Source organism: Equus asinus, chromosome 26 (genome assembly GCF_041296235.1).
Source record: "Equus asinus isolate D_3611 breed Donkey chromosome 26, EquAss-T2T_v2, whole genome shotgun sequence".
Lineage (NCBI taxonomy): Eukaryota > Metazoa > Chordata > Mammalia > Perissodactyla > Equidae > Equus > Equus asinus.
Genome location: NC_091815.1, coordinates 18,202,262 through 18,215,804, shown reverse-complemented (window position 1 = coordinate 18,215,804; position 13,543 = coordinate 18,202,262). Strand labels below are relative to the sequence as shown.

At 46.6% G+C, this 13,543-nt stretch overlaps 1 protein-coding gene across 1 annotated transcript; it reads right to left on the bottom strand.

Annotated features, from left to right (window-relative positions):
- Nucleotides 1–4,555: 4,555 nt before the first annotated feature.
- NUDT19 (nudix hydrolase 19) lies at nt 4,556–12,490 on the bottom strand. Its single transcript, XM_014860317.3, has 3 exons — nt 11,207–12,490; nt 6,497–6,704; nt 4,556–5,614 (listed from the first exon to the last, which is right to left on the bottom strand). Exons 1-3 carry the CDS (start codon nt 11,906–11,908, stop codon nt 5,409–5,411), a joined length of 1,116 nt encoding a protein of 371 aa, XP_014715803.3. The 5' UTR covers nt 11,909–12,490; the 3' UTR covers nt 4,556–5,408.
- Between the last annotated feature and the right edge of the window lie 1,053 nt (nt 12,491–13,543).

The following is a 13,543-nucleotide window of genomic DNA, read 5'->3' as shown; positions in this document are numbered from 1 at the left end:
TAAATTTAAACCATTTTTGTGTATTGTCATGGTTGACATTTATTCCTACCTAAATTGTTTTAACTTTTGGCTTTTATTTCATTGCCATTTCCATTGTTTTCTATCTTTTCTATTAGGGGTTATGCTTTGTTTTTGGGCTAATTTGAAAAGTGACCATTCTATTTTTAATTCTACTAGCTATTTGTGCATTTAAAAACACTTAAACAGGGGGCCAGCCTGGTGGCGTAGCAGTTAAGTTCACGTGCTCCACTTCCGCAGTGCGGGTTCACTGGTTCAGATCCCAGGTGTGGATGTATGCACTGTTGATCGAGCTATGCTGTGGCAGGTGTCCCACATATAAAATAGAGGAAGATGGGCACAAATGTTAGCTCAGGACCAATCTTCCTCAGCAGAAAGAGGAGGATTGGTGGTGGATGTTAGCTCAGGGCTAACCTTCTTCAAAAAGAAAAAAACAGTAGTCAAAGACAGAAAGAAGATCCTTCCGATGGGAGGGTAGGAGAGGGGTGAATGACGAGATCAGAGAGAAAGGTGGGGCCTCGTAGGCCACAGTAAATTTAGTTTTTAAGTGTGAAGAAAAGCCATTGAAGGGTTTTAATGAGGGCAGTGGCAGGACATGACTTTCATTTCAATGTCAAGATGTTTCCAGCTCAATGGGCAAATGCATTGTGAGGAGAAAAATGAAAATGGAGACTAGCTCCGAGGCTGTTACAGTTAACCAGGTAAGAGATAACTGGCTTGGCCTAAGGTGATAGTAGTGCAGAGGTCAGAAGACAGGAAATTCAGGATGACTGCAGGAAACAGAATCAATGGGACTTACTAGTCACCTGGACACAGGAATGAAGGAAAGAGAGAACCAAGAATGACTAAGATTTTTAGCTTAAATAACTTGTAGATTTCTGATACAGGGAAGACTGCTGAGGGAACCTGCTTAGGAGGGAAAAATTACAGGTTAGGGAACAAGCTAAATTGTTTTAAGAAAGAGTCCCCAAAACATAGCAGCTTATATAAAATAGAAGTTGTATTTTCTTTCACATAACAAGCAAGAGTTGAGCAGTCCAAGTGTGGCAGGCAGTTATGCCTTAACATTTGGCTTCTGTCTCTGGGTCCAGGGTAGCTGCTCCAGTTGTCACCATTTCTAGCCGGTGAGAAGGAAATAGAGAAACGGAGGGCAAGCAATTTCATTGTTTAAGGATGTGACCTGGAAGTTGCTTACGTCACCCAAGGAGAGAACAAGCATTGACGGACGCTAACATGTAACATCAATTAGAGAAGAAATTAAAGAAGACAGAGGAGGAGTGGGTCGGGGGAGCAAGGAGGAGTGGAAAACTGTCAAAAGTTGCAGACAGGGGCCAGCCTGGTGGCGCAGCAGTTAAGTTCGCATGTTCCGCTTCTCGGCGGCCCGGGGTTCACGGGTTCGGATCCCGGGTGTGGACGTGGCACTGCTTGGCAAGCCATGCTGTGGTAGGCATCCCACATATAAAATAGAGGAAGATGGGCACGGATGTTAGCTCAGGGCCAGTCTTCCTCAGCAAAGGAGAATTGACAGTAGTTAGCTCAGGGCTAATCTTCCTCAAAAAAAAAAGTTGCAGAGCTTGGAAAAAATAGAGGTTTGAGGAGTAAGTGAAATAACTACATATGCCCAAATATGAGGGCACCCCCCCAGAGATAAATTATTCCTCAGAAGAGAGGAAGTCCCCTTACATTTGAGTCCTTATTGTATCTCCCACACGTTTTATTTCATTAACAAAGAACCGTGAGGACAAGACATGTTAGCCTGAAATATTGATGCCAGCCCAGCTCTGGATTCTTATGAAGTCACCCAAAAGATTCAGCAAAAAAGGGTAGGCAACAAAAATGTCTACCAACTTAGTATTTACTCCTGAGTCTATTAAGTGAGTTTTCAGAGATCGTATGGTATCATAGAAATGAGTTTTCCTGGCTGTGCCCTGGACAAGATAGCATGGAGCAGAGGTACCCGTGTGGGCACGAAGGGGACTCCAAGAAGCAGAGGTGGAGTCGAGAAATCAGCTTTCTGCTTCTGTCTGAGGCCCAGGTAGCTGGAATACACGAGGTAAGAAAGAGCATACGATAAACGCCACAAATGCTAGCAAGCTGGGCCTAAAACCACACAACCTTTTCTGCTCATGAGGGAAGCCCTGTTATTTTGGGCAGGGCTTAGGGTATCACCACAGACAGGGAGTTACGTGACAGTCTCCCTAAAGGAATTCTTGGAGGGAGACAAGGTTCATTCAGATTAAAAACAACAAAAAACAGGGGCTGGCACCATGGGGTAGTGGCTAGGTTTGCCAGTTCAGATCCCAGACGCGGACCTACACACTGCTTATCAAACCTTGCTGCAGCGGCATCCTATTTACAAAGTGGAGGAAGACTGGCACAGATATTAGCTCAGTGACAATCTTCCTCAAGCAAAAAGAGGAAGATTGGCAATAGATGTTAGCTCAGGGCCAATCTTCCTCACCAAAAAAAAAAAAAAAAAAACCACAAAACCCAGATCCGGCCCAGTGGCACAGTAGTGAAGTTCACATATTCTGTCTTAGCAGCCCAGGGTTCACCAGTTCGGATCCCAGGTGTGGACATGGCACCACTTGGCACGCCATGCTGTGGTATGCGTCCTACATATAAAGTAGAGGAGGATGGGCACGGATGTTAGCTCAGGGCCAGTCTTCCTCAGCAAAAAGGGGACGATTGGTGGCAGATGTTAGCTCAGGGCTAAACTTCCTTAAAAAAATAAATAAATAAATGATACAAAAAAAAAATCTATCTTTATGAAGAAAACCCAGTCACAGTACTTATCACTATATCTCCTAAAGTCACCCACTGAGCCATCTAACTCCAGTGAAGAGGGCACCAGGCTAGGAGTGTTGGGAAAGGCAGCGTCACGCACGGTCTTTTGACCCTCTGTCTCAGCTGCCTAAGGATGGGCCTTGGGCCTGGAACACTTCCTTACCAAAAGACAGAGAGGCCTCACAGCCTGTGCTGGCCCTGCCACATTGTATGGGGATGTCCTTCCTCGTTTCAGACTCAACGTGTGCGCCCTTGCTCTGCTCAAGTGTGCGAATTATCTGGCACCCAGCCAACGCCACCACTCTATCTGCCCATGCAGGGAGCAGACGGGGCCCTTCCCCTGCAGCACTCTATCTGCCCATGCAGGGAGCAGATGGGGCCCTTCCCCTGCAGCACTCTATCTGCCCATGCAGGGAGCAGACGGGGCCCTTCCCCTGCAGCACTCTATCTGCCCATGCAGGGAGCAGACGGGGCCCTTCCCCTGCAGCACTCTATCTGCCCATGCAGGGAGCAGACGGGGCCCTTCCCCTGCAGCACTCTATCTGCCCATGCAGGGAGCAGACGGGGCCCTTCCCCTGCAGCACTCTATCTGCCCATGCAGGGAGCAGACGGGGCCCTTCCCCTGCAGCACTCTATCTGCCCATGCAGGGAGCAGACGGGGCCCTTCCCCTGCAGCACTCTATCTGCCCATGCAGGGAGCAGACGGGGCCCTTCCCCTGCAGCACTCTATCTGCCCATGCAGGGAGCAGACGGGGCCCTTCCCCTGCAGCACTCTATCTGCCCATGCAGGGAGCAGATGGGGCCCTTCCCCTGCAGCACTCTATCTGCCCATGCAGGGAGCAGACGGGGCCCTTCCCCTGCAGCACTCTATCTGCCCATGCAGGGAGCAGACGGGGCCCTTCCCCTGCAGCACTCTATCTGCCCATGCAGGGAGCAGACGGGGCCCTTCCCCTGCAGCACTCTATCTGTCCATGCAGGGAGCAGACGGGGCCCTTCCCCTGCAGCACGAGAGGGGTGTGTGTGGGCCAAGTGCCCTGTGTGAGCAGCCGGGAGGGGACCTGCTGGCCACGGGGGACCAAGGTGCACTACTGGAGCCGATCTCGCTCTGCCTCTTCTCCATGTTGAGTAAAGCCCTGTTCCATCCAATGCTTGGCTGCGTTGTGGTCTCCTTGGTGACTATAATACCAAGATGCAATGGGCAGAAGTGTTCAGACTTCTGCTTCTGGTGACAAGCAACAGATGTCACTTGCTCCACAAAGCATCAGGCTCTACTCTTGGCTGTGGCACTAACTAGCTGTTAATCTGAGGAATAATCTGTTTCTCAGTTTCCCCGTCAGTAAAATCGTGGTGTTCACTGAAGTCTCTTCCAGCTGTAACACTGTATTTTCCGTGAAAATGAAAGAATATTATGCCAAGGCCAAAAGTCAGTAAGGAGAACTTTTGTAGATTCAGAATGCTAACAGTATCTGCAGTTCTCAAAATTTAGATATTGGAACCATTTACTGAAGAAAATAGATTTTATTCTAGATTTGAGTTTTTCAACCTTTGCCAGATAATTCCTTGTGGGCGGCTGTCCTGTGTACTGGAGGATATTTAACTGCACCCCTGGCCTCTCCCCACTAGGTGGTAGTAGCATCTCGCTCTCAGTTGTGACAACCAATGATGTTTCCAGACATTATCACATGTCCCCTGAAAGGCTAAAGTGCCTGCGACTGAGAAGCACTGATTAAACGTATTCCTCTCATCAGGATTAAATAATACACGTAAACTTTATTTATCAATACTTCTATTTTATAGGTAGGAAAACTAAGATATTTCATGGAAAACGACATCCATTATACACAGCATAATAGTCAAAGATCTGAAACAGAATTAGCATCTTAACCATTTCTCATCTTTAATCAATAAAGATTTTTCCCCATAAGAGGAAGTGAAAAAATTACCCCTATTAAAAATACTGAAAATACACATCATTAATAAATGCCAGTAAATGATGCACAGTTCTGCATCTCTCTAACCTCTCCGTATTCACTTACTGGCAGAGTAAAAAGAATCATAGTTTTCTATGCCTTCATATTTCTTTAAAATAGTAACTGAAATCGGTTTCCAATTTGGTAACCTAATAACTAATGCCATTTGGTTTTGAACAGAATTGTATCTTAACCATCAGGCTAAAGACGTAAGAAAATAATGACTGTCACTTGACGATCATCTCAGTCTACTGTTCCCTATGTAATCAGACACCCTTAAATTAATTTCAGCAGAAAATTTAAAGAATTCACGGATCATTCTCCTAGGCACATCCAGGAAGTGCTAATCCACCGGACAGTTAAAGATAATGGCGAGAGAACATCTTGTTTACACTTTTGATAATGAAACAATACAGGAGTGGAAAACCTGGTGAATTTTTTTCTTGTTTTGGTAACAAGATCATTAATTCCTGTAGGGTTTAAAGAATAAATAAGCAAGAGTGCTCCATAATACACCTGAAATATGAAAGGCTACACTATAACTTTTACAGGCCCAAAGTTCCAAGCAAGTCCAGTGAAGCCTCAGTAGCCATCAGGGCAACATCAGGTAGTCAGTTTACACAAAGCAGTACTCTACAAACGGCTCTTACTTACTACATAGTTCTTAGGATAGACGTGTTTACACTTTGACTGAACAGTCACGTGGATACTGTAAACATGAGGACTGTGTATTACTATTCGGTGAAATTTCTTGCCTTCCTTCATAACTTCTTCAGTCTTTTTTTCAGTGGACAAAGGATTTTCTAAAAAGTATGAATCTTCTAAGTACAGTTCATCTCCTGAAAAATATTTTAATTCCAGAAAGGGTTATTTTATAAAACATTCCAGTATATTAGTGACATATAAATCTGTATTTTTATCTATTTCATGTATTTGGAACTGCGATAGTTGTTAAATAACCCTAATTTTATGTGCTTACCTCAAAATTTCTTTCTTGTGTTTTTAATACCCCTCCCCCCAGCTCCCCAATCCCCAGCCAAGAATTTTCTTTGGGCACATAAATATCTACGACTGGTATTTTTTCATCATGAACTATAACTTTTATACTAGTTGATGACTCTCTTTAGCCTAGTCAATATTAATACTGGCCTTGATATCCATATACTTTTGGTGTTTCAATGTGAGCTGCTCTGATAATTTTAAGGTTAAATTAGAGAAATTATCATTTACACATCAAAACTGCTAAAATGTCCCATGGTAGGATAAGTAATAAATATTATCACTAATCTGAAAATGAGACAGGTAGCCGTTAGTAAGACCAGTCACAAAGCCCCATTCTGAACTGCCACGAAATCTCTATCCCAGACCTGCCCAACAATAACTGACCTCCCAAACTCCTTAATGCAAATAAGCGGACAATTTACAAGTTCTCATGATTCAAAATTAAAGTATAAAAAAGTGAGATAATATATGGGAAAGAACTTTGTCAATGCCTAGGAAATATATTTACATAAATGTGTATGTGTGTCTATAAAGTGACTTATTCAGAACTCTGGTTATAATAAATACTATGGATATTTTATAGACTTTGACGTTATTTAATATCGCTGTAGCATGTGAAACACAGACTGGAATTCACGTCTGTGTTGGGCAATACTGCCACCTTGCCCAGTGCGTTAAAGGTGAACACTAGCAGAAGCCTTGGTGCTCCACTGACGTACCGGGTAGAAGCTGGAGCCTCCCATCAGCAGTTAAGCACGTGATCGGCAGCCACCTTTCCGGCCCTTCTATTGCACGATCCAAACAAAATTTGTGCAAGTCAGAGAGAGAGGCAAAGTTCTGGAGTCTTCTTATTTCGTAGAACTGTGGGGGTGCCAACCAAATCTCTTCTGATATGAAACTTTCAGTTGCCTCTGGCGGAGATGACCACTGCGGAAGACAAAGGGAGGATTTCCTAACTGTTCCACAGACAATGCAAGATCTGAGATCATTAGATCGGCACCTAAGATCTAACTGAAGATGTACAATTATCATTAACGTGCCTTGCTAGGTTCCTCGGAGACAACATGAAAAGATTCGGTGAAGAAAGCTGGGCTGATCCCCTTAAGAGGTTGACGATTAGGACACCGATCCTGAGAACTAGTACATAAACCAAGGGTTGGCCTGGGAGAGTTGTTCTGCATAAAAGGGAGGGCGTGCTGAGAAGGTGAGGTGCTTCTGGTCACTCCTGAAGGAAAGAAGGCTCTGAAGTGTAAACTCATGGCAGCAGACTGAGAATTTAGTGCCTGTTCGTTCCTCCCATAAATGGTGCCTCCACTAAGCCATGAGTATGTGGTGGTGAGCAAGACAAAGTTCTCTCAGGCCGTATGGGGCCTTCAGTAACCACAGCGTAGCATGACGTGCGTCACATGTTACAGTGGGGGAAAGAGTCAGAAGCAACAGGCGCTTTGAGAAAGGTCAAGAGGCCTGGCTCAGTCTACAGTCGCAGAAGCATAAAATAGCAGGGCATCAGCCAGACATTGTTTGCCTATTTCAGTTCAGTGAGCTCACTGCTGTGATGTGCCCTCCTTCCCAAGCCTTCCTTCCATACACATTTAGATAAAAAGAGCTGATTCAATAACTATGGAGTAACCCCAAAAGATCTTTCTTTAACTGGTTTACTAAATATCCACTTCACTGGGTGGGGGAAACTGATTCCCACGCCAAAACCCAGGGAGTTGAAATTGATTTCTGCCTTGAGTAACTCTAGGCCAAAGGTTTACAAGCTTATATGTGCTTAAACATCCCCTGAGAAACCTGTTAAGTCAGTCTTCAATCTAGAGGCCCAGCAATCTACCTTTAACAAGCACCCCAGATTATTCGGAAGTTGGCCAATGCTCCATTCTGAAAAACAAAGCTCAAGCTTCAAAGAACTAAGCAATCTCTAAGTTATTTACAAAGCACTCTGCTTCGTCAATTCCAAGTGAGTTCAGTGATAACAATCAAGATGAAAGGCTGAACAATAGGCATCAACCCACATAATCCAACCTATTCAGGTTAGTCCAGTCCATAGGTTAAAAGAATTCATCATTTATGGGTTACTTATCAGTAAAGCAGTGCTCATAAAATATTTCCAATCCTTAGGACAACCCTGCATGCTTTCATTTTACAGATGAAGAAACTCAGGCAGCTCCCCTCATAGGAAAATGTGGACTTTAAACTGCGGGGACTGGGGTAGGGGGGCAGTTCTAATTGGCACCCTGTTTCCACTAGGTTTCTGATCTTTAGCACTATTGACACTTTAGGCCAGATAATTCTTTGTTGTGAGGGGTTGTCCTGTGCACTGAAGGATGTTTAGTAGCACCCCTCAGCTCTACCCAGTAGAAGTTCAGTTGTGACAACCAAAAATGTCTCCAGAAATTGCCAAATGTACAGGGGGCTAGGGTGGGCAAATCCTGCCGTTAAGAACCACTAGCCCAGACCAGGTTAAAAACTGTGGATTGGAGCCTCTTCTTCCAGCCATGAGCACTGAATTACCTTCCCCCAACTAAATGTAAACAATAGAGAAGCAGATAAAATCTATGAAACCATCATTTCTGGACAGTGAAAAATGCAGAATTGTAATTTGTGAGAAAACAAAAACAAATAAGGTGACCTCTACCATTGCCAACACTTTCTGCCTAAAGAATCCCCAGACCAGAGCACACACTAGAAAACAAGGATTCCTGAAAAAAGAACCATGACCTAGGAGCTTTATGACTAATAACTCCCAGGGCTCACTTAAGGCCAGGAATTTTTCAAACTCCCTCCAAGCACAGTGGAGAGACCTTGCTGCCTATAAGGGGCATTCAGTAGATCCTAGAAGGGTCGCACATTATAAGTGCAGCTAAATTAGCCCTAGAATAAAGGCTACCACAGATCTACCTTAAAACCATTTAAAAAACAAATCTCAAAAGGATCAAGTTAATTTGCAATTACTTAACTTCCTGCCAGGAAAAGTCCAACAATCTCTAAAGGAATATGACAATATCCAATATCCACTCAAAAATTGCAAGACCGATGACAAAGCAGGAAAATATGACCCACAGCTAGAAGAAAAATCAGTCAACAGCAACAGACCCAGAAACTACAGAGATGATGGAATTAGCAGAAAAGAACATTAAAACCACTGTCTTAAGTATGTTCCATTGGCTCAAAGATGTAAAGGAAAACATGAACATGACGAGAAATAGGAAATACGTAAAAAGAACTAAAGGGAACTTCTAGAGATGAAAAATATCTGAAATGAAAATATGCTGGATGGTATTTACAGCAAATTAGATATACATAAGAAAAGAGAAAGAGAACTTGAAAATAGCAATAGAATCTATTCAAAATAAAGCACAGAGAGGAAAAGAGATTGACAAAAAAATGAATAAGATATTAGTGACCCACGAGACATTAAGAAGTAGTCCAACATACATGTAATTGGAATCCCAGAAAATAGGGGCAAGCAAAAAATATTTGAAGAAATAAATAAATAACACAACAGGGGCCAGCCTGGTGGCAAAGCGGTTAAGTGTGCACATTCCGCTTCAGCAGCCCAGGGTTCACCAGTTTGGATTCCGGGTGCGGACACCGCTTGGCAAGCCATGCTGTGGTAGGCATCCCACATATAAAGTAGAGGAAAATAGGCGCGGATGCTAGCTCAGGGCCAGTCTTCCTCAGCAAAAAGAGGAGGACTGGCAGTGGATGTTAGCTCAGGGCTAATCTTCCTCAAAAACTAAAATAAAAAATAATAATAAAACAAAACGAAAACCATGCACATGATAAACTGCTGAACATCAATAATTAAGAGGAAATATTTAAAGTAGCCACACACACCAACAAAACAAACCATACATTATGCACAGAAAACAACGATAAGAGGTAAAGGAAGACTTCTCATCAGAAAATTATGCAAGCCAGAAAATAATGAAGCAACATCTTTAAGTACTGAAAGGGAAAAAACCCTGTTAACCTAGAACTCTATACCCAGCCAAAACATCTTTCAAAAAATGAAGGCAAAATAAAGTATTTTTTAGATAAACAAAATTTACAAGATTCACTGTCAGAAGATCTGAAACACAAGATATATTAGAGAAAGTTCTTCAGGTATAAAGAAACCAGATGTAGATTTAAATCCACACAAAGGAATGAAGAGTGCTAAGAACGGAATATATGCAGGTAAACATCAAAGACATTTTTTCCTCATTTTCACAGTCTTTGACTGTTTAAGGCAAAAATAATCAGTGTATTGTAGTTTACAATAGCAATAGAAGGCATATGCCTGACAACAATAGCATAAAGGACAGCAGGGGAGAAACGTAAGTCTATGGTTGTGAGGTTCTAGCACTATACATTAAGTGGAAGACAAACACTGCAAACCCTAGAGGAACCACCTGTTTGTGGTCAATAAGTCAATAATGGAGATAACACGGAGCCCTAAAAATAAATAATCTAAAAGAAGTTAGGAAAAGAAAAACATCACAAAGTATAGACGAGACAGATTAAACAAAAAAAACTAACGGCAAGATGGTAGATTTGAATCTAACTTATAGATGATAACATTAAATACAAATGATCTAAACACTCTAATTAAAAGGCTGAAATTGTCATATTGGACTAAAAAAACCAAGACTATATGTTGCCTACAAGAAACACACTTTTAAATATAAAGGCACATATACATTAAAAATAAAGGATGGAAAAATATATACTATGCTGTTGCTAATTAAAAGCGTGGCTATATTAGTATCAAACAGAATAAACTTCAGATTACGGAATAAAGAACACCACCAGGGAGAAAGAAGGATATTTCATAAGAATCAAAGGGCCAACCCAGGAAACTTTAACAGCCCTAAACGTCTACGCAGCACCTTACAGGGGACCTTCCAAATACATGAAGCAAGACCTGACAGAAGTGAAGAGAGAAAAAGACAAATCCAGGTCTTCCTTGCAGAGTTCAGCATCCCTCTCTATTGGATGCAACGAGTAATTGATGCGGGAGGCCTGACACACCGCCCAAGACTTTAACCTGATGACATCTTTACAAACACTCCATCAAACACAGAATACATTTTCTTTTTAGGTGCAAGGGGACATTCACCAAGGTGGAGTATATTCGTGGCCATAAAACAAGTCTCAGTAAATTTTAACCGATTGAAATCACAAACTATGCTCTCTGAGACAAAAGAACGAATCTGCCGTGGGGATGGCATAAGTTACAGCTCGTGAAGCGCTGGCGGGGAGCCGGGCGGCCCTCGGCTGGGGCAGCGGCCCCGCGGGGGACCGACAGACGAGGCCCCGGGCCCCTGAGGCCGGGAGAGCAGAGGGTGCGGCCCCGGGTCCTGGCGGCGGCCTGCAGGCTGCGGGCCCGACGCCCGGTCCCCGGCCGGCTGGAGGCTCCCGCGGCGCCCCGCTCGACGCCCCACCTGGTAGCCCACCACCTCGGCCTGGTCGGGGAGGACGGGCGGCGGCTCGCGCAGGCAGCACAGGAAGAAGGCCGTGTCGAAGCGGCGGCCGCCGCCGACCACGAACGGCGTGAGCCAGGCGCTCCAGTCGTGCAGCGCCCACACGTCGGGCGTGCAGTCCAGGTGCGCGCACAGGCGCAGGAAGTGGCGCGGGTCGCGGCGGACGCGGGCGCGCCAGGCGGCCAGGCCCGGCGGCGGCGCGAGGGCGCGGCCCGGCTCGGGCGCCGACGGCCGCGAGCCCCTGGGCCGCAGCAGCAGCACGCCGGCCTCCTCGAAGGCCTCGCGGATGGCGCAGATGCGGAAGGCCACGTCATCGGGCAGCGCCGCGCCGCTCGCGTCCCCGTCCGCGGCGCCGGCGGCGGGCAGCCCCGGGAAGGCGGAGGGCGGCGGCGGCGCCGGGCCCAGGCCGAAGCGCGGCGGCGCGTGGTGCGGCTCGAAGAGGCGCAGCCAGTCGGCCGAGCGGTCCGCCGCGTCCAGCACGCCGCCCGGGAAGACGTGCGCCCCGGGCATGAAGCCTTGCCTCGGGGAGCGCTGCAGCAGCAGCAGCCGGAAGCCCTCGGCGGGCGACCAGGCGGCGGGCCCCGGGTGCGTCCAGCCCGCCGCCAGCACGACGGAGGCCGCCCGGCGCCAGCTGCTCGGGCTCGGCCGCAGGGGGCCGCTCATGGCGGCGGCGGCGCGCGGCTTCCGGGCTCCGGGTTCTGGCGCGGCGGGAGCCCCCGGTCACCGACCCGCCCGCCCGCCCGCAGCGGCCTTCCCGGACTAGAGGCTGGAGGCCGGTGTGTCGCGCGAGGAACTCCGGACCAGGCGGGCACTGGGCGCTCGGTGACGCGGGACTGCTTGTCCTGCACCGGCGGAGGGGCGTGGCGCCGGCGCGAGCAAGCTCACTCTCGCGGGACAAGGGCTGTCCCAGCCGCTGGCCAGGGACTGTCATTCACAGTCGCCTGGAAAGAAGGCTGCCTCAGCCCCACTCAGGACACTCGGATCAAGAGCAGGAATGCTTAGGGGCGCGCATGATCTGTCGCGGTAAAAGTGCAATACAAACCCGGGTGTCGTGACACCTACCCCACCAAGACCTGAGCACCGGGACTCTCTCCCTTAAACCACGGGTCCACGCGAGGGTGTGTCTCCTTTGGCAGTTGGCGGGCCGGCAGGTCCAAAGGGCAGGTGTCTGAGCTTTGCAGCCTCACGTGAGCCCCACCAATAGGAGACTGATGGATGAACCACGTGCCAAATAAAAATTTCCTGCTACACAGCCTGAGTGTGAAAGATCCTCCTGGAATCCCTGCTTCCCAGGGTAATCAGTCTTGTGTTCTGGACTCCTTTTACTGGCAGGGCACTTGGGACCACCTTAAGCATCTTGGGTCATTTGATGATTTCCCCTTTCATGGGAGATTTTTATTCAGGCCTAGAGGTGGGAGTTTCTCTCGGCTCTACCTTTTTAGTGGCTGTAATACTCCCACCTCCAAGAGAAACATTACTCTCTCATAGAAAGATGCTGTTTAAGTCTGTCTTCTCTTTTATAACTCTTTGTCAGTTGCCAACAGCTTCTCTCACAATTGCTATTATAACAGATCACACGCTCGTTATGTTTTTGGATGAGATATAAATTATACTCTTGCTGAGCTTCATGTACAAACTATCATTTTGATGTGGGTTAATTCCGGGGAGAGAATCCACAGATGGCACCATCAGTATTTAGGTTGATTTTTGTTAGCATCGTTTTCTAAAGGTGCAAATCCCTGTGTACTGACTGCATCCCAGAAACAAAGAGTGGGGCCACACGTTGAGAAAGGCACACGTGGAGGCCAAGGGAGGACACATGGCCTACTGGGAGGGTCTGCCAACTTTCATCCACCATGAGTCTACAGAATCCACAGTTGGGGACCCTCTCCCTGAACTGCTTCCTGACTGCATACAGCTCTCTGCTCTGAGACGGTCATTTCAGAATCTTGTAGAGTGTGCGGTGGCGCCCTGGAGCCTGTATTTTAACAATCTCCTACTCCCAGGTCATCCCAGTTCTACGAGTCATTGGAAGCTGTGGAAGGTGGTGACACCATCAAGTTCCTATCTTCCAAGTTCACCCTGACGGCAGCATGGTGACTCAACTGGATTGGACCAGAGGCCCATGGAATGCACTAGGCAAGAAACAATGAAGGCCTAAGCTAGGAGAGTGGCTGTGGAGAGGGAGTAAGGTGGGGAGAAGGGAATGCTTAAGAGAGTACTTAATCTTGACTTGATGTAATGTGGTAATTGGTTGACTATGCAGAGCAAGGGAGAGGAAGGAGTTAAAGTTCTAGC